This window comes from Prionailurus bengalensis, chromosome B4 (genome assembly GCF_016509475.1).
Source record: "Prionailurus bengalensis isolate Pbe53 chromosome B4, Fcat_Pben_1.1_paternal_pri, whole genome shotgun sequence".
Classification (NCBI taxonomy): domain Eukaryota; kingdom Metazoa; phylum Chordata; class Mammalia; order Carnivora; family Felidae; genus Prionailurus; species Prionailurus bengalensis.
The window spans coordinates 68295743-68317730 of NC_057358.1; the positions used below are offsets into that span (position 1 = coordinate 68295743).

The following is a 21988-nucleotide window of genomic DNA, read 5'->3' on the forward strand; positions in this document are numbered from 1 at the left end:
TTCTAATCCTACAGTAAAATGTGACAGTGGCCACTAGGTGAAAGGTACATCAAAAGGAGGACACCTGAGGAAGTGGAAAAAATTTTGATTCTTTATTCCAAAAGAAAATACTTAGTGTCATACTCAATGAAGCCATAATTAAAAAAATTTTTTTAATGTTTATTTATTTTTGAGAAAAAGAGAGTGAGCAGGGGAGGGACAGAGAGAGAGGGAGACACAGAATCTGAAGCAGGCTCCAGGCTCTGAGCTGTCAGCACAGAGCCTGATGTGGGGCTTGAACTCACAAACAACGAGATCATGACCTGAGCCAAAGTTGGACACTTGAGTGTTGAGCTCACAACTGAGCTACCCAAGTGCCCCAAAACATAATTTTTTAAAAATCTTGCAGGTGAGAATTTTTTTTAATTTTATTTTTTAATTTACATCCAAATTAGCATATAGTGCAACAATGATTTCAGGAGTAGATTCCTTAATGCCCGTTACCCATTTAGCCCATCCCCCCTCCTACAGGTGAGAAATTCTTTTTTTTTTTTTTAATTTTTTTTTTAATGTTTATTTATTTTTGAGACAGAGAGAGACAGAGCATGAATGGGGGAGGGTCAGAGAGAGAGGGAGACACAGAATCGGAAGCAGGCTCCAGGCTCTGAGCCACCAGCCCAGAGCCTGACACAGGGCTCGAACTCACGAACCGTGAGATCGTGACCTGAGCTGAAGTCGGATGCTCAACCGACTGAGCCACCCAGGTGCCCTGAGAAATTCTTAATTTTTTAATGTTTATTCATTTTTGAGAGAGAGAGGGAGACAGAGTGTGAGCAGGGGAGGGGCAGAGAGAGAGAAAGACACAGAATCTGAAGCAGGTTCCAGGCTCCGAGCTCTGAGCTGTCAGCCCAGAACCTGATATGGAGCTTGAACTCACAAACCGTGGGATCATGACCTGAGCAGAAGGCAGATGCTTAACCAATTGAGCAACCCAGGTGCCCCAAGACATAATTTTTTAAAACCTTAATTGTCATTTTGAAAGATTTAAGTTATAAGAAAAGATAAATTACTGTAGTGTTACTCATGAATTAGCTTTCTAACAACACATGGTTCACAAATAGGAAAATAATTATGAATTGATTATAGTTACTTCATGTTATAACAATGTAGGATAAAATTTACCTGAAGACCTATGGGGATGCAATTTCAATGGCTCTAACGCTGGTTTTATGGCATATATAATATCTGATGTATTCTCCAGAAGAAGATCAACCAAATGTGACATTTGCATTCTTGAGATTATTTTGAGTGTTGAGATTTGAGTCTGACACTTACAATGTTCTTTAACTTTCAGCGTTTCCTGAGTGGGTAGAACATATCAATGACACAGAGGTGGATATAGGCAGTGACCTCTATTGGCCTTGTGTGGCCACAGGGAAGCCCATCCCTACAATCCGATGGCTGAAAAATGGATACGCGGTATGTATGTTCAAGCGTTTTGCGGTTCTTGAGTCCATACTCAGGCACCATTTCCAGTGGTCCTCAGATAAATTTAGCAAGAGAATCAATAGAGTAAGGGTATCTTGGCCCTAAAATTAAATAAATAAATAAATAAATAAATAAATAAATAAATAAATAAGTCTTCTAAAAAAGGCAAACAAGGAAGTGAACAATAAATTATCTTCTTTCAGTTTAAAACAACTATTCTGCAATCTTATGTCTACCTTCTCTCTCTCTTCCTCTCTCTCCTTATTTTGCCCTTTGTTCCACATTTTGCCCTGCTTCCTACTTTTCCTTCTCTACTACCTGATATTGTCCTCTTTTTTTTGGCCACTATTTCCCTGACCCCACAGAAACAGAGGTAAGAGGGAAGGTTCTACCTTTAGCCCTGGGGACAAGTAGCAGCAGTGGGGCCCTTCTGTACCTTCCCTCTGTAATCTCCCAGCTGGGCCAAGAGGGAAAAAGTGGACTCCCAGCTCTGTAGGATGAATAGAACAAGAGCCACTGGGCATGGTAAGTGGGTTTTAAACCCTACCGTATCTGGCTTAGTTAACAGTGGGGGCAAAATGTTGTACCTGAATGAAAAGGCAAACCGGCCCAGACCTAAATAAAAGCATTTCTGTTAAAGTTGATCAAGGAAATGTATTTTGCTTTGTCTTCTTTTCAGTATCATAAAGGGGAGTTGAGACTGTATGATGTGACTTTTGAAAATGCTGGCATGTACCAGTGCATAGCTGAAAACACACATGGAGCCATATATGCAAATGCGGAGTTGAAGATCTTGGGTCAGTATCATTTCTAGTTTCTGGTAACATTCAGCAAGAAAGCACCACATTAAACAATGATCATAAGGGTTTCTGCAGATCATATTTGATTGTATGTTGGATCGCTAAAGGTGACAACTTTCAAAATGTCGTTTGGAACAGGATGATATTGTTGTTTTATTTCCCTTCTTTCATTGGAGAACAGTAAATAAGTTAGAGGCAGCATGGAGTACAATAGTTTAAAAAAATGTTTTACTGGTAAAGCAAACTTTACACACGCTAGTTTTTACAAGTCTTATTCTCTCCTATGTCTGGGCTGTTAAATACTTCCTGAAAATCACATTGTGGTGATTGATGCTTCCACAATGCATGTGACCCAGTCTCAGATGGATCTTCAGCACTTGCTAGTTATAGCAGTCTTTGGATCTCATATCCTACAATTGATATTTAAAATCCTCAGGACATTCCTCAAGCTCTTTACTCCACCCTGACTCCTTCTTTGGTATTGCTTTCTTACTCTGCCATAACAATTGAAACCCTTTGAAATAAAATATATCAATTTCCTATCCACATTCAAAAGTATGTAAATCTTTACTACATTTTCCCCTTCATGTTCTTCATCCAGAGGTGTGAGTATCTCTCCTCTCTAAAACAGGCATACCTCTTCTTGTTTCATTGCATTTCACAGATACTGTGTTTTTACCAAATGAAGGTTTATTGTAGTCCTGCAGCGAGCAGGCATATTTCCAACAGCATTGGCTTACTTCATGTCTCTGTATTACATTTTGGTAATTTCACAATATTTAAAACTTTTTCATTATTATTATATTTGGTATGTTAATCTGTAGTCAGTGGTCTTTGATATTACTATTGAAACTGTTTTCAGGTACCATGAACCAGGCCCATATACGAGAGCAAACCTAATCAATACATGTGTGTGTTCTGACTGCCCACATTCCTTCACCTCGAGCCTCCCTATTCTCTGAGACACAGCAATATTGAAATTAGGCCAGCCAATAAGCTTACAGTGACTTCTGGGTGTTCAAATGAAAGGAAGAGTCAGACATCTCTTACTTTCACACAAAAGCTAGAAATGATTAAGCTTAATGAGGAAGGAATGTCAAAAGCTGAAATAGGCTGAAGGCTAGGTTTCTTGTGCTAACCAGTTAGCCAAGTTGTGCACGCAGAGGAAAAGTTCTTATGATTAGAAGTGCAGGTCTAGTGAGCACATCAATTATAAGAGAACAAAACTGCCTTATTGCTGATTTGAAGAAAGTTTTAGTGGTCTGAATAGAAGATCAGATCAGCCACATTATTCACTTAAGCCAGAGCCTAATCCAGAGCAAGGCTCTTACTCTCTTCAATTCTGTGAAGACTGAAAGAGGGGAGGAAGCTGCAGAAGAAAAGTTTAAAACTAGCTCAGGTTGGTTCATGAGGTTTAGAGTAGAGAAAAGAGGAAATGGCTTCACAGCTGACACTTTTGTTGGGGACTAATGTGGCTGGTGACTTTCAGTTGAAGCCAATGCACATTTGCCATTCTGAGAATCCTACAGCCCTTAAGAATTATGCTAAATCTAATCTGTCTGTGCTCTGTAAAGGGAACAACAAAGACTGGATGACAGCACATCTGTTGACAACATGGTTTACTGAGTATTTTAAGCCCTCTGTTGAGAACTACTTATCAGAAAAAAAAAAGATTTCTTTCAAAATACTACTGCTCCTTGACAAAACACCTGGTCACCCAAGAACTCTGATGAAGATGTACGTGAGATTCATGTTGTTTTCATGCCTGCTATCACAACATCCATTCTGAGGCCCTTGAATCAAGGACCAATTTCGGCTTTCAAATTTTATTATTTAAGAACTGCATTTCATAAGGCTCTAGGTGTCACAGATGGTGATTTCTCTGATGTCTCTTGGCAAAGCAAATTGAAAAATCTATGAAAAGGATTCACTATTCTGGATACCATTAAGAACTTTCATGATTCATGGGAAGATGCAAAATATCATCAACATGCGCAGGAGATGGGAAGAAGTTGATTCTAACCCTCAGGGATGACTTTGTGAGGTTCAAGACTTCAGTGGAGGAAGTAGCTGTAGATGTGGTGGAACTGGAAAGAGAACTAGAATTAGAAGTGGAGACAGGATTTCACTGAATTCTTCTAATCTCATGATAAATCTTGAGCAGATGAAGAGTTGCTTCTTATGGATGAGCAAATAAAGTAGTTTCTTGAGGTGGAATATACTCCTGGTGAAGATGCTGTGAAGATTGTTGAAATGACAACAAAGGATTTAGAAAATTACATCAACTTAGCTGATAAAGCATGGCTAGGTTTGAGAGGATTGGCTCCCATTTTGAAAGAAGTTCAGTGGTGAGTAAAATGCTATCAAATGGCATCACATACCACAGAGAAATCTTTCATGAGAGGAAGAGTCCATTGATGGGGCAAGCCTCATTGTTGTCTTTTTTCAGAAATTTCCACAGATGCCCCCCCACCGCCAACCTTCAGCAACCATTACCCTGATCAGTCAACAGCCATCAACATGGAGGCAAGACCCTCCACTAGCAAAAAGACTATGACTCGCTGAAAGCTCATATGATGGTTAGCATTTTTTAGCAATAAAGTATTTTTAAATTAAGGTATGTACGTTGTTTATTTTCAGACATAACGCCATTTGCACAGCGAATAGGCTATAATATAGTGTAAATATAACTGTTATATGTATTGGGAAACCAAAAAATTCATGTGACTCACTTGTGATTTTTGCTTTATCGGGGTGGTCTGGAACCTAACCTGGAATATCTCTGAGGTATGCCTGTAATCCCTTTACCTCTGCCCTATATTCATTTCTTTTCACTTACCCTGTACTTGATATGAACAGATATCTCTTCTCCATGTGCATATGTGTGTTCATATCTTTCATGCTGCCTCTCCTTTTAATCATGTTTTATTCTTGAATTCTCTGCTTCTTTGGCTTTGGAGACTCCATGCTTTCATACCTCCCAGATTATTTCTTCTTGATCATTTTTATTTTTTCCTCTTTACCCCTTCCTCTGCTCAGTTAGAAATCTTGCTCTCAGATTCCATTCTTATGGTTTCATTCTATTCTGTAACCCACTTTTTTTCTCATTTTCTATATTATTATTCCCAAATTATTATTTTCAAATTTTTAGAAATCCTTGATAATTTCTTCTTCTTCCATGAACTATCATTGATTCTTTATATCACTGGCTCAGGTTTTTATCCTTAGCTCAATATAAAGCTTCCTAATAGGAATGTTCATCTGGTAACCTCACAGATAACCCAGACTTAGCGTGTCTGAAGCTATAATCTTATTTCTCACTCACCTTATCCTGAAAAATTCTATTCTATAGAATGACATAATTCATTACATCTTTTCTTTCTATCACATCTACTAAATTTCTCAATGTTATCCCATAAATCTCACATTCTCCTTACTTTCATTACAACTACTTTAATTAAGGCCTTACTGTAATATGTCCTTTTCATTTTATTTTAATTAGCTGTCATCAGCTTTAGTCATGTTATAAGTAATGAATCTAGATGTAGCCAGGCTTTGTCTTCTACAACTGATTACCAAAAAGATAAAGCAGTGACTATAAAGTGTGGCCTATTTTATTATTGCTACACCAAAGGGAAATTCTTTAAAATATTGCTATCAGGGGCGCCTGGGTGGCTCAGTCAGTTGGGTGTCTGACTTTGGCTCAGGTCATGATCTCACAGCTCTGTGGGTTCAAGCCCCGCGTCGGGCTCTGTGCTGATGGCTCGGAACCTGGAGCCTGCTTCGGATTCTGTGTCTCCCTCTCTCTCTGCCCCTAACGACTCGCATTCTGTCTCTGTGTCTCTCAAAAATAAATAAATATTAAAAAAATTTTAAAAAATTATTGCTATCACTATAAATTAACACTAAAAATATGAAAGAATATGAAAAACTAACTTTAAGAAGAGTTGAGGCCTTCTTAATTTTAATTTTCCCTGTCTCTTTTTATAATGCTGAAGATCATATTCCATTTATTCCCTCCAAGGTAAAAATTCTTTGCTGATACATTTAATCTACTTTATTTGGGTATCAAACAAACATTCAGGCTCAGGCTTCATACCATATTACTTTATTATGAAATACAATAAAATTATTTTGACTCTTATACAAGAAATGAGGTGACTTTGAATGTTTTTCCAAATGTTAGCTTTTTATTTTTTGTTAAAATTTATTTAGCGTGCTATGTTACAAAATAATAAGAAAATTCAACAGCTCAGGATGAAAGATCTCTCCATATTCAAACACAACATTTATCAGTATTTTAATGGCTTTTATTAAACAAACTGCTTGAGTGTTTTCAGCCTTATAGTAATGTTTCTGGGCATCTTTATATTTGTTTGAATCAATTTTTGTTTATTAGCTTTAGAAACAATGCTTCTCTCTATATATATTCCTTTTCTATCTAGGTAATTCATTTATTCACCCACCAAATATTTTTTGGGAACTTATTCTACACCAGATACTATTCTTTTTAATAGACACAGTAAAGAATGATAGACAAAAAAAAATGCATGTCTTCTTAGTTTGGGGACAAATATCCCCTCATTTTCCCACTTCTAAAATATGTGGGAACATAGTTTGGAATCTTTCACTATAAATTCAAATACTGGATAAGTATGAAGTCATTTAAACAACTGTATGAAATCAACTTTTTTCATTAGAACTTAGACTCAGGAAAAATTCTAATTTTCTAAATGAATTTAGATTTTTAAAATATAATTCCATTAAACTTTCTTTCCTATTTGACAAGCAATATGTCACCCAGAATATTTATTGAGCCTCTACAAAATTCTACACACGGAGTTAGGTGTACAACACAAGTTGGTTGGTTACTTATTTGTTTATTGTCAGTTATCAAAACTCAGACCAAAAGAACAATGGGATAAACTAAATCCTTGCTATAAAAGTGTGTCCCACAGAGCAGCAGCAGCAATAACAACACCTGAGAGCTTGCTATAAGTGCTGAATCTCAGGTCCACACCAGGCCTACTTAATCAACATTTTACCAAGATCATCACATTATTTTGATGTACAAATAGAATTTGAGAGTCACAGGACTAGCAGATGACAAACTAATATCTGGACAAAGATATAATTGGGCCTGGAAAAGCCTACAGAATGGACACAGTTACATACAGAGACTGGATGTATAGAAATAAATGAATGCCCCCTCCGCCAAGAATTCTGCTAGAATACAAGGAAATTAAGAAATGAGCCAGATGTGGGAGACCTAAAGAAAAATAGAGCACGTCATCACTGAAGTAATCTTTTAAGAGGCTCTGTATCCTGTTTTTCGTAAGCTCTGTACTTTGACATAAGGAGAAACTATAGGTGGATCATGTACCCTTCAATTAATTGCATCCATCACTCCCATGGATGTTTGCAGGTAGGTCTGAAGGCAGACATATGTTCATTTTGGCATCTCAGAGTGTCTGCACACAGTTGGTGCTCAAGAAATGTTTGCATACTGAAGGGGGAATCATATTGTTTAATTAAAAGAGGATGCTGGCAAATCAGTAGGAGAAAGATTCAGTTGTGAATCCTACCTGATACTGCCTATGGCATCTTTGGCAAATTATATAACCTTAATAGATATCAGTTCTCTCATTTGTACACTGGAGACAGGTCATTCAAAGTATGGTTGAGGGTATTAATTATGACCGTATGTCGATATTAATAATGATGCTCAATATAACTCCAGTCTTCCACCTAACTTCCTTTGTGCAATTAAGTCAAAATAATTAAATTGGATGTTACCTTCAAGGTAAATATGTATATAGCAATTGATTGTGACTAAAATTCATAATAATTAATTCTGTTAACAGCAAGATTTATACATTTAAAATGGGTGAATTTTATAAGTAAAATATACCTCAGTTAAGTTACTAAGTAAAAAATGTATGAATACTAGGTATGAAATATTTATAGTCATATCTGATAATATTTGGTGGGATTAATGTTTTCTGTTGATTATTAATCAAAAGAATAAAAGATGCTATAGAAGAAATGTTTTATTTTCCCTTTTTAGTGAAAGAGAAAAATAATCATTTGTTTCCTTTTAGCTTTGGCTCCAACTTTTGAAATGAATCCTATGAAGAAAAAGATCTTAGCTGCTAAGGGAGGAAGGGTCATAATTGAATGCAAACCTAAAGCAGCACCCAAGCCAAAATTCTCATGGAGTAAAGGGACAGAGTGGCTCGTCAATAGCAGCAGGTCAGTTCGGAAACTAGAAATCCAATTGCAATGAACTCTTTGGCCAAGTTCATTTAAAGAGGACTTTAAAGAGGACATATGTAAATGTTGGTTGTTCTAACATTCCTCTGCAGAAGGCACTGTAATTCTAAGATAAACAAAAGTAAGAAATACTTACCCTTCACTGTTATTATCTGTGATAATCAAGGTTCAATTTTTAGGCTTCTGTAATTCATAAGAAATTTAGAAAATTGAGACTCAGGGACTTTTGGTAAATTGCCCAAGTCCTCAGGGGGGGAAAAATGAACAATGGGAAATAAAATAGGATCTCTGACTTACTTTTCCCCTAACAAGGACTTCTGTATCCATTTATATTTGGTTTAGTTTTCTGAAGTTAGCCCATTAAATATTTCAGTAGAAAAAATATAGAGGTACATTTCAAAGAATAAATCACCCCTTACCATCTTTTAAAATAAATTGGAATTTCTCACCTTCCTAACAAGTAAACGATTACCAATGTTTTGGTAGCTTTAGGATAAAATATAAAGCATGTGGCTTCATGATATTTATTTAAAAGCCACACTGAATGGTTTCTATAAATGTACTAGAAGAAGATAAGGTAATATTGAATATGGAGAAAAGAAAGTCAGGATAGGAAATGGGATGTGAAAGTGGGGGAGAAAGAAATATTATAGGCAATGAAAGGAGTATGTACAAGGGCCCTGAGGCAGAGAGTATAAGATGGTGAGGAATTTAAGAATTCTTAGGTTTCTGAGGTTTTCCCTTAGGAGAAAGTGGAGAAGAGTTTTAAGAGATAAGATATAGTAATCCAGCTCATCAATAATGTTTTCTAGGCTAGGGGGCGTGGACCCCATCTTTGAGTAACCAAATCTGTTAAAGACTTAAATAAAGGAGAAAAAGATGTACTTTTTGCATTCAAAAAGAATATTCTAGCAAAAGCGCATAAGACAGATCTTCTTCATAATAATAATTTAAAAAGTAGGTAAGATGAGTATTATTATCGCTATTTTGATGTATCTGAAGCCTGGAACAGTTAAAGTAAACTTTTGAAAGTATGTTGATAATCTCCAAACTGAAACTTCAACTTGGGTCATATTGACATGGAATGAACATATGCCAACACAGTTCTCTTATTAGGATGGCCACAAGTGTGCCTGTGTATGGGACAGAGATCGAGATGGGGGGTGGGGGATGGTAGGGAGTGCACAGGGTCAGTAGTTATTTCCACAAGCACGTTAACTTTTAAAATGAATAGATTTGACTAAGATTTATTAAGACCTTAGCAAAATGATGCTAGCAGAATCAGTGTTAAAGGAAGAATTAATTTGTTCAATTTTCTGCCGAAACATTAATGATCAGACAGTGAGCAATGCAGAGACTGTGACCAAAGGGTAAGTCCCTTATCTAGGTACTTAGTTACCCCTGCAATAAACTTGTGGCACAGCATCCCCCTCAGCCTCCCCACCCCCGCCACTAACTTTCTCCCCTAAATGAAAAAAATCTTGCTCTGATTCTGATGAGGACCAATGTCATGAGCCTTTCTGACCAAGGATTTCTCAGAACCTGGTTTCATGGCCTTGTTTTTCCTAAATATCAACATGTGTTCTAGCTCCTAAAATCTTACCATTTTAATCTTGTCAGAATATTTTTAGTCTTTGAATCAAGTTGTATTACTTCTTGACAAAAGACTCTATAAATCCAATTTTTGCTCACTGCTTTAATCCATAATTTTTCAGATTCTAAGCACCATTTTGTAATAGATACAGTATTTTACATAAAAATAAAGTTCAATGTGGTAAGATAGTATGCATTAAGAAAAATTCAACTAATAAATTGGTTTTAGAGAAATAAAACATTTCTGTTTAAAAATAATATTCAAGGAGCACCTGAATAACTGTCTTTCAGCATAACTGTAATCTCATTCTGATTAATAAACCACAGAAAATGGTTCCACATTACAGTTAGCCACACTTGATTAGTGGCTTGTAAAATGGTTTATGTGATATTTCCTATCAGTAGAGAAGAAACATAAATCTTGATAAATTGTAATTAGGTTCTCAATTCTATGATTTTACTTGGAGCTAAATGATATACAGTTTACAACAGAATTTATTTGTAGTTGTTCATTTCATATTTAATGGACTGCTATCAGCTCTAAAGTGATCTTTATCTGAGCCATTTATGTGAGAGCAACTCCAAAATTCTTTTCTTCTCTAGAGTTAGTATTCTTTAGCAATTAACAAGTAAAATGAAGGTTATCCTGGGGTAATTTTGGCAAAAGTGAGTGACTAATTTATTAAAGACCAAGTAGTTCCTAGTTTATTGGACTGCTTATCCATATCAGATTATCTGAAAATAAGGATAAGATCACTAGAGTTTAATCTGCATTGTTTTAAGAATGGGGACCATTAGGGGCTCCTGGGTGGCTCAGTCAGTTAAGGGTCCGACTCTTGGTTTCGACTCGGGTTTCATGAGTTTGAACCCTGCATCAGGCTCTGAGTTGGAAGTGCAGAGTTGCTTGGAATTCTCTCTCTCTCTCTCTCTCTCTCTCTCTCTCTCTCTCTCTCTGCTGCTCTCTCTCTCTCCCTCTCCCCTTCTCTCTCTGCCCCTCCCATACTCATGCTGTCTCTGTTAAAATAAATAAATAAACCAAAAATGTATTAAAAAATAGGGACCATTATTAGAGAAAAATCAAGTTAACTTACCATGGTAATCCTTACCAAAAATTAATTTTAGTGTCACGAAATAAGTGCCTGAAATAATAGGTGAAATGAGTGACATAAAGAAGAATATACTTTGGATATACCAAAGGTTAACTGAGAGCTAATGTGAGAAAACAGAATAATAGTGTGGATTCTAGAAAGAATGATTACTGTTGTTCTTTCCATTGCATATTGGCTATAATTTTCATAGCTTCATTTGCAAAATAATTAAATGATAGTGCAGTGGAACATTGGCTAAGGGCTCACATTAGATTTTAGTGAAAAAAAAAGTGTGGCACATTAATGTTGGTCCTTGTTAATATGATTCTGGAGAAGCAGGTGCCAATATAGGAATAAGGATTCAGGAGATTTATTAATGGCAGTGCCTACATGGGAAAATAGAGAGGGCACTGGGTAGAGGTTTGGACAACCATCTGACCAAGATGCAGGACTGATTCCAGATGAAGGAGAAAGGGAGGGCAGGAAGGAAGGCCCAAGGAAACGACTCAGATTTCAGGGCAGATCTGAGTATGGTGAGGCCACTGGAGAGTCCTTCAGCTCAAACTGCCCCTAAGAATCTGATGTCTCCTAGAAACAGGTCTGCCTTTACATTCCTCTCAGGTTGTCATTGGCTGAGACCAGCCTTTGGAAAGTATAGCCTTGGCTCATACACAGAGATGGATTTCTGAGTGCAACAGCTGTGTGGATCCATTATACTTCTTATAGTGGAGAACTTAGAGGCACGTGCCAAAGCTTCTGCAGTACCAAATAGTTACTTTTAAGGTTATATTATTTTGAAACTACAGTTTCTCTTCAAGGAAAAGAAAGTATTCTGAAATAAATTTAAGTTGGAACTGGATAAAGAGGCAAAAGGAAATCTTGGAATGTATTATTGGTGGAATTTTTTGGCATTTTCTTATGTGGAAATGCATTAAGAAAATTTCGCATTTTCTTAATAAGGTAGATATATGGTGTTTTTGCTTTATCAAGCTCCGCCCTTAAGGTGGAATAGATGGATAATTGTTGGCATGTGCTCTACCAAGCTTCAGAGATAAATTAAAGTTTTTGGAATGGTACATTCAGGAAAGTGAAAATCTAGTGATAGGCAATTCGATATTGAATCAAAATGCAAAGTATTATATAGCATAGTAAAGTTTTTAAATAAATATACAAGTTAAATACAATATAGTTATATATAATGAGTTTTTATAGTCTCTAGTCTCTGAGGAAGAGGCAGACAGAGGGAATACGTTTAGGTTGTTAGTATGAAAGATTTAGGTTCCATTGAAAGAAGACTTTCCTAAATATTAATCTGTTACAGAAGGTGTTAATAAGGAAGGTTTTAGAATATCCTTCTTTAAACATTACTAAAAAAATATTTTTGCATTCCTCTGTAGCTGTGGAAATGATAGTCTGTGCTAACTTTAAAGTCTGAGTTGAATAGGGGCACATGTTACCCCAATGTTTATAGCAGCACTTTCAACAATAGCCAAATTATGGAAAAAGCCTAAATGTTCATCAACTGACGAATGGATAAAGAAGATGTGGTTTACATATATGATGGAATACTACTTGGCAATGAGAAAAAAATGAAATCTGGCCATTTGCAGCAACATGGATGGAACTGGAGGGTATTATGCTAAGTGAAATAAGTCAGGCAGAGAAAGACAGATACCATATGTCTTCACTCATATGCGGATCCTGAGAAACTTAACAGAAGATGGGGGGGAGGGGAAGGCGGAAAAAAAGTTACAGAGAGGGAGGCAGCCAAACCATAAGAGACTGTTAAGGACTGAGAACAACTGAGGGCTGATGGGGGTTGGGGGAGAGGGGAAAGTGGGTGATGGGCATGGAGGAGGACACTTAATGGGATGAGCACTGGGTGTTGTATGGAAACCAATTTGACAATAAATTATATATATTTTTTTAAAAAGTCCAAATTGAAGTCCTGAGGTCACATTTCTGGAAGACCTGGGCTCATTCATTTCAGGCCTATGACTGGTTTGACTGGTTTGAGGCTGTTCCACAGCAGTTTTTAAGTCATTTTATGGCAGTATATGAAAAACCATTTGCTTCAATTAAACTCCATGAAGTGCATTCATTCAAGAAAAGGTTGATTGACTTCCTAATCAGTAATTAGTGTCTTATTCTTCTAAATTCCTGGCACATAGATTTTCTTTTTCCAATGAATGAATGAATGAATGAATGAATGAATGAACAGATGTATTACCTGCTGGAGACAGGGCCACAAGCAAAGCAGATAAAAAATTCCTGGCATGGGAATGTTACCAGCTATTGGAAGGATAGATTAATAAGTAACTGAAGTATGTGTGATGGCATGAATATTAGGAGAGAAAATCTTAGAGGAGGGATGGGTTGGAGAGGGTGCCTGGACAGCAGCATGCAATGCAAGCTAGAATTATTAAGCAAAGCTTTGTTGAAGGTTCCAATGTGCAAAAGCTTTGGGATTGCCCAGGGACTAAAAGGGCAATCAAAGGACAGTGTCTCTTACTATGAGTGAGATGGAAAATCACTGGAGGGAGCTTAGCTGCAGAGTGATCTCACTGAGCGGAAGAGTGACATGGTGTGACTTATGTGACTTATGTCACTTATGTCTTCATGTCTGACTGACATGTGGAAAAGAGACTAGAGACAGGCAAGGATAGAAGCAGGAGGCTGGTTAGAGACTACTGCAATAGTCCAAGAAAAAGATGAAGATGGCTTTCTAAAGCAGTTGGTCAATGCTGGAAAAAATAGTATAAACAAAGGCTAGAATGTTTCATCTTTAGAAAATATTACTGTCGAGTAATTTGTATAAATTGTAATGATCAAAAGCTAGTGTTTGTAATCTAAGACAGAATAGTAAAATGTTTATTAAATTAGTTTTGTGAAGAATGTGTTTCTCTCATTTGAATAGAATACTCATTTGGGAAGACGGCAGCTTGGAAATAAATAACATTACAAGAAATGATGGAGGTATCTATACATGCTTTGCAGAAAATAATAGAGGGAGGGCTAATAACACTGGCACTCTTGTTATTACAGGTAAGAAACCATTTGATCAATATTAATTTTTTCTAGTTTCATAGTACTTAGTTTCTAATATAGTATAAGACATGATTCACAAAGACAGTCCATGTATTGATAAGTTTCCATTTCAAAAGCCTATTGGGCAAATCTCTTGCTTAATGAAATTGTTCCTAGAATTTGAATCTGAAAACATCTTTCTCCCTTTGTTCAGAGAAATAAAAATGTAGTACCTTTTATTCTTTGAAACTGCCAGATAATATGATATCTAATGTTTTCTTGAATTGTGCTTTATTCTTTTTTTTTCCAATGTGTAGATCCCACGCGAATTATATTGGCCCCAATTAATGCTGATATTACTGTTGGAGAAAATGCTACCATGCAGTGTGCTGCGTCCTTTGATCCCGCCCTGGATCTCACATTTATTTGGTCCTTCAATGGCTATGTGATCGATTTTAACAAAGAGAACATTCATTACCAGCGGAATTTTATGGTATGTGTTTTAAGTTTCATCTTATTAACATTTCATTGACCCCTATGTGTCTGCACTGCAATTCCTTTTACTCTAATCATTCATACGAGACTGAAAAACAAGCAAAAAAAAAAAAGAAAGAAAGAAAGAAAGAAAGAAAGAAAGAAAGAAAGAAAGAAAGAAAGAAAAAGAAAAAGAAAAAAAAGCTTTTCATGGTTTACTTATATTACCTGTAGCACTCTTGAACCTTTTCAAAAATGGCTTGCTGTAAGTATTCTGGTAGAGATATTAATCAATACATATTCATTGGGCTTTAGGTTCATTTTTCCTTTCATTACAATATCATTTTGATATTTCTGTGTACTATACCTCATTGTATCTGTACTCTTGGTTGTAGTGCCTTCATAATAATTTTAAATAAGGTAAGAGCATAGAGCTTATCCTTTGTTATAATGATGACTTTAAGGCATTTCTCTTATTCTTTGAGGGTGAGAAATAGGCAAAATATGTATATGGGAGGGTTTGAGGAAATAGTCACGTGATTTTTAGAAGGGTTAAATGGCTGTATTTTAAGAATAGGAAATCATACATGACACTAGTCCTATAAGTACAAATAGTGGTGTCCCTGTGTAGAAATAAAGAAAATAAAGGGAAAGGACTGGTAAGTAATGCAGGAATACTGACTTGCATAGGAACATCGCTGGTGCAAGATAGGACTATCTATGTTACAGCGAACAGTTGACCCTTGAACCACATGGGGTCTGAACTGCTAGGTCCAATTACACGTGGATGTTTTCAAGAAGTACAGTACATAAATGTATTTTCTCTTCCTTATGATTTTCTTCATAACATTTTCTTTTCTCTAGCTTGCTTTGTAATAGGAATACAGTATATGATACATACAACATACAAAATATGTGTTAATTGACCGTTTAACAATTACTAAAGTTTCTGGTCAATGGATGGCTCTTACTGGTTAAGTTTTTGGGGAGTCAAAGCTATAATGGATTTTTAACTGTGCAGGGGTATAGTGCCCCATCCCCCGTATTGTTCAAGGATCAGTTATATATAAAAGATAAATTGGCCACTGTTCCTGTCTGTTCCTAGAAATGCTATTGTTCAGGAACCTAAAAACCTCTTTAGAACATATGCTTAGTGAAGAAAACTAATTTTAATTTTAGAAGTTAATTATCAATATATAAATAAAAGTTTGAATTAACTCCATGGAATATGTGGGATTTTTAAAGTCCTATGAAATCTTAAGATTGATATGTACATACAATAGCATGCTTTCAAATTGTCTAGCTTTTAAAAAAATTCTAGAACTTTACACTTTAAAAAGCCAAACAAGCATTCAACCAGGTTGAGTGAGACTGATTTTAACTAGATAAAAACATTTCTTCTTAAATTCTTATTAGATTCATAAAACTACTATCAATGCAATAATCAGTATGTATGCTTTCTACATATTAACTGCAAATCTAACAGCTCTAGCTATGAGTAGAAATTTACTGTAAACCTGCTGATTGTCTTTCATTTTCAGAACAAAACTTACACTTTAGAAAATAACAACAGGGGACTATTTTAACATTATACTCCTTATATGATATCTCTCCTTATGTTTCTGAAAAATATTTTGGTATGCTTACTCATACCTGTTCCCAACATGAGTAAAATTAGCACTGATATCTTTATTAATTTCCTCAAATTGTGTTTAATTTTGCAAGTAAGGTGAATGCTACTCAGTTTTCACTCATTTTAAGGGGAAAAAATGAGCTAAACAAATATCTTACTTAAAAGAAAAAGACTTTTGAATTTGCTGGAACTTCATACATGGAGTTTCTTTATGTACTTTAAAATGATAGTTACATTATGTTTGTTGATGTAAATAAATATTTCAAAAAAAAGAGAAAGGAATAAAGGAGAAAAGGAAGGTAAAGAGACAGGGATAAGAAGGAAAGGAGAAAGGAAAAAAGGAAAAAGAGCCTGGTAGCTTAAAAAGAGGAAAATAAAGAAATAACTGGAATAATAGTTAAGAAATAAATAATAAAATGGATCATAAAAACATAAACGACTTTGGTCATTACTTACTGGACTCCTTTTGCAGATGACAGCCACAGAAGTTCATGGGCTTGCCCCTCAGCTACTCCAGAGCACAACTCACTGCAGGCCACGCTTTGCCTCACCAACTCCGCTTCAGCTTTATTCCACCAAGTCATAACCACTGGTAGAACACGTATTCACTAGCTAAATATGTAACTTCATTGAGTAAAAATATCAAATACACATTTGGAGCACATTAGATGGACAGGCTGATTCAGTTCTCTAAATAATTAAAAAAAACCTAGATAAGAAATTTATTTTAAAATAAATTATTAAATTTAATTCTGTCTTTTGAACCTAAGACCTAAGGAAGTTGCATCTTCCTTCTCTTTTAAAGCCAACTTCAAAGTCAGACTTCACTGCTAAATGTACAACACGAAGTTTGAGTAAAAACACCATATGTGTTTGATCCACCTCTTGGTAGATCATGCTAATGACTGGTAATTGCTGCTGTATGCATTGACAGACCACGTCAGAAGGAGTGGCCCTTCCTACCTCAAGCGTAGTGAGGGAATACAAAGGAAGGGACATTGCTGACTGCGTCTGTTGATTATTCAAATTGCATGGGCAAATATGTCAGTACATCATTTTTGGGGGGGTCTTAAATAATGTGTTGATATTTTATTTGATTCTGGCAGCATTTTAATCAGTGAATATCATTTTTGTTCATTTAAAATATTGTACTGGGCACATACCAAAAGCAGGAACAGGGATAGACACTAGGGTGAATAAAACACTGAATAAGATAAACACAGGCACTGATCCAAAATAAATTAGAGGCACCCTGTGAGTTTAAAATTCAAATGTAAATGTTTCCATAGCTATCAAAACCGATGTCATCATCATCATTCGTTTTAATAAATTTAATTGCTAAAAATTAATATCAGAAGTCCTAATTAATGAAGAATGAATATGTAAACCAAAATTTAAGGTTTTCATTTCCAGAAACTAAGTTTGTATTTTCCAATTTAGTTTCAATGATCAATTTTATTCAATGTCAAATCAATGACGATGCTTTGATTTTAGCTTGCTATTCTCAACTTTGACCACAATGTGGCAACCTTGCATAAGTTTTCAAATTTCACAGCCTGGAATAATTGGGACTTGAAGGTTTATGAAATTAAATACATTTTCCCATACTTAGGTCTAATATATGCGATTATAGGTAATTAAAAATTTCTACTTTATATTTTTTCAATTATATTCATATAGTTATCAGGAAAAAAGTATATTTTCAAGAGGTGCATTTCTTTTTTTAAGTTTATTTATTTTTATTTTGAGAGAGGGAGGGGGAGGTGCAGAGAGAGAGAGGGAGAGAATCCCAAACATGCTTCGTGCTGTCAGTGCAGAGCCCCATGCAGGGCTGCATCTCAGGGACCATAAGATCATGACCTGAGTGGAAATCAAGAGTAGGTCACTTAACAGACTGACCACCCAGGCTCCCCAAGGTGCATTTCTTTTAAGAATTTATAGTGAACTCACAAAAAAAGTAAAAATTACATCGCCATTACATTTAATGATCCTACTTCATGCAAAACTCTTTTGAATTGATTATTAAAAATATGTATATATATAGATACTAATTTTAAAGCTGTGTGGAAATACTTCATACTGATTATAGAAAAAAATAACTTAAATATCTAATTTACCTGCTATGTCATTTATTCTTTCATTCATTCCATAAAGAGTCACTCAGCGTTATATTATTATATAATCAGGTTCAGTAAATGTTTCATTTGAACTTATGCATAGAAGGATATTAAGAATTATATATATGAATCATAAATTTTAAAAATTGAAGCTTGGATGCAATAAGCTTATAAGCAATTTAATCTGGCATTCTTTTATTCTATCAAAGTTATGTGACAAATAAATAAATTTTTCAAGCCCAACTATAAAATGGCTTTTATTTTTATTTTCCAGTAAAATAGCTGCTTACTGCCTTAGAGTAAGTATAAAGGTCAGAGTAATTTCACTTATCAATTTAATTTATATTCCCTTTTGTTCCTGAAAGGACTTAAAACTATCCACCAAAAAAATTAAAAAAAACTATTTAACATACCATTTTATGCCTCTCCCATGGTGGTGTCTGATCTGCGGAAGTTACTTTTTTTCAATAACCATCTAAGTTTTGACATCTACTTTGAGTCATTTTCTTTCAAATATTTGACAACGCCTTCCTGTCCGAGCCATTATCTTAGTTAACCGCATGAGTTGGAACTTTCCAATTCTAGGTATTGCCACTCTAATATCTTCTTCCTGTTTCTCTTAATACAAATAAATGTTAAAATTGAAATTTGGCAATAAGTTATTATGTGTATGTTTTGAATTCATTAATAGCATCTGAATTGTTCAGAGGCTCTGCCACAACCAGTCCTGGGGTCTAGGCTTCTATTTGTCACTTCTTATTGTGTGACCCTGAGCCAGTGATTAAACCTCTCTAAACTTTCAGATTTCCATCTCTGTAAAATTTTTTAAATAATTCACTTACTTGATTCAGGTTGCTTCACTGGGTTTGCGAAACTGGTGCTTCCTAGTATTTTGTGACGATTTCGTGAAAGAATGCCTACAAAGCACTTGACACAAGTTCTGGCAGATTGTAAGCAGTTATTAATACTCTGCATAGAGGGCAATCATTCCGCACTGAAATTTCCAGAGGGTTTTGCTGCATAGTTTTTTTCAGCTTACAGTTCTCAATTTTTCATACTTTAATTCTTGCACTCCTGCTGCACTGGATACCTAATCTGAAACAAAAAGTTCTAGCTATTTCCTTGCTGAGGGAATGGTTAACATTCATTGAGTGCTTCCTGTTCGGCCAGCATTGGGTTAAATGTTTTTCATGTGTTTCTCCATTGATCTTCATAGCAATCCTCTAGGAAACATATATTATTGTGATTTTTCTTAACTTTCAACGTGAAGAAACCGAGGATCAGAAAGATTGAGTAACTTGTCCAAAGTCCTCATACCACTTGTTGGTGACAGGGAGGATTTGAAACCAAGGTGCTCTGACCGCAGACCCCGTGGCCTTCACCACTTTGGATTCTCATCCACTGGTTAATACCCACCTCCCATTGTTCAAAGCACTATAAGGCAGTGCTGTTCAACTCCCAATTTATTCTATCGTGTTAAATGAACCTTTTTACATTCACTCAGGTTTATCCAAATTACTTCACTTTCCCTATACTATTAGCAAACTTTGCAATACACTGTAAATCAAGTCTACATGGTTTCTGGTGGTCTTTAGTAGTTGTAGGCAATTCTTTCTGATCTCCTTTAGGTAGATAGGTGTAGTGCGTGTTTGCATGTGTGTGGGTGTGCATTTGTTCTGCTTGTATATACAACACCATTCAAAACACAGGAGGACAGACTTCTTACCCTCAGGTTTTCCTTTTAAAAGAAAATATTAATTATACTGAACATGTAACATCATGGTGCTTAAATTTAAGACCTATGTGTTCCATACTAGAATATGTTAGGAATTTGAACAGAAATTTTGCTTCTGCATATCCAAAGGTAGAGGGGCGGAGGAGGAGAGGGAGAGAGAGGAGGAAGGAATGACAATAAAAGTGTTATTGGTTCTCTGTTACTGCTCAGAAAGAAGGTAACGATTGTCCAGAATTGGGGGGTAAAGTTTGGAGGAGAAAAGGAAGGTTGGGCCATCATCCAGGCAAGGATTGCATTAGACCAGAAGACCAGCAGGCTCCGCAAGATGATGCAAGCCCTGAAGTGGTGGTTCTAAACTGGGAGCGATTTTCCTCCCCAGGGGACTTTGGCCGTTTGTGGAGACAATTTGGGTTGTCACCACTATGGGGAGGAGGGAGAAGGGCTATGTATTATGGGCATCTGTTTAGCACAGGTGTTGCTAAACATCCTATAATGCTGAGGACATTCCCTCACAACAGAGAATTATCTGGTCCATATTGTCAATAGTGCCAAGATTGAGAAACTACTGTCAAGGGAGATGAAAAGGGAGATGTCTATACATGTTCTGGCTTCTTTTAGAACATTATACTTCCTGTGTAGAGACCATGTCAGCTAAGGTTATTCTGTAGCATAACACCCCATAGTCTGGTCGTTAGTGAGCATTTGTTGATGGCAATGCTAAGTAAGTGGAAATAAGAACATAGAGCAACAAGTCTTTGTTCTTCAGAAATGTCTTGGCTTGGAAAATGTCCAGAAATACATTCAAAGTTAAAGTCCCTTGTTTTACATAGAACTCCTTGCATACTTAAGCATCACGGCAGTTATTATTCTGGCACAATATGATAAGTATTTAGATAAAAGGAAGAAATAAACATGTAGCCCTTCGGTGTCTTAAGAATTTTATAATTTTTACATTGTGGACTTTGATGTTTTATTTATATCACACCAGCAGTACACTATTTTGTCATTAGCTGGCATATTCCAAAAATTCTATCTAATTTTTTTCATTTTGTTTTTAAGAACATAATAGTATCTAAAGATCTGGAGTGTTTTTCTGGTTTTGCCTTTGACAGAGTTCTATGTCCTTGGTCAAAACAGTCACTCTGAGCCTCAGGCTTTTCATCTATTATATAAGGAGATTAGTCCACATCAGAAGTTTTAAAATAACAACAACAGGGGCGCCTGGATGGCTCAGTCGGTTGAGCGACCGACTTCGGCTCAGGTCATGATCTCCCGGTCGGTGAGTTCAAGCCCCGTGTCGGGCTCTGTGCTGACAGCTCAGAGCCTGGAGCCTGTTTCAGATTCTGTGTCTCCCTCTCTCTGACCCTCCCCCGTTCATGCTCTGTCTCTCTCTGCCTCAAAAATAAATGTAAAAAAAAACTAAAAAAAAAAAAAAATAAAAATAAATAAATAAAATAACAACAACAACAACAACAACAACAAGTTTTTAGCAGCAGAATCCTTTTTGCAAAGAGAATTTAAATCAGAAGCCCAATAAATAAAAGACAAGAAGATGAGGTTGTTGTCCCACAAAACTTCCCACATGATTCCTTTCTTCTACCAAGTGATCCTTGAAGATCTTAAGAACCCTAAGGCTAATGGGAACTGATGTGAAACCACACAAATTAATATCCATGCTACTTTCAACTGTAGGGGCACTTGGATGGCTTAGCCAGTTGAGCTCTGATTCTTGATTTAGGCTCAGGTCATGATCCCAGGGTCATGGGATCGAGTCCCACATC

General features: G+C 36.0%; 1 protein-coding gene across 4 annotated transcripts in view; it reads left to right on the plus strand.

Moving 5' to 3' along the window:
- CNTN1 (contactin 1) overlaps positions 1 to 21988 on the plus strand; it is a 365959-nt gene that overhangs the window by 219600 nt on the left and 124371 nt on the right. For all 4 annotated transcript variants that reach the window (XM_043563335.1, XM_043563337.1, XM_043563336.1 and 1 more), the window contains 5 exons: positions 1334 to 1458; positions 2147 to 2264; positions 8369 to 8519; positions 14139 to 14266; positions 14566 to 14741. In XM_043563335.1, coding sequence (XP_043419270.1) covers positions 1334 to 1458; positions 2147 to 2264; positions 8369 to 8519; positions 14139 to 14266; positions 14566 to 14741 — 698 coding nt within the window. The remainder of the gene's footprint in view (positions 1 to 1333; positions 1459 to 2146; positions 2265 to 8368; positions 8520 to 14138; positions 14267 to 14565; positions 14742 to 21988) is intronic.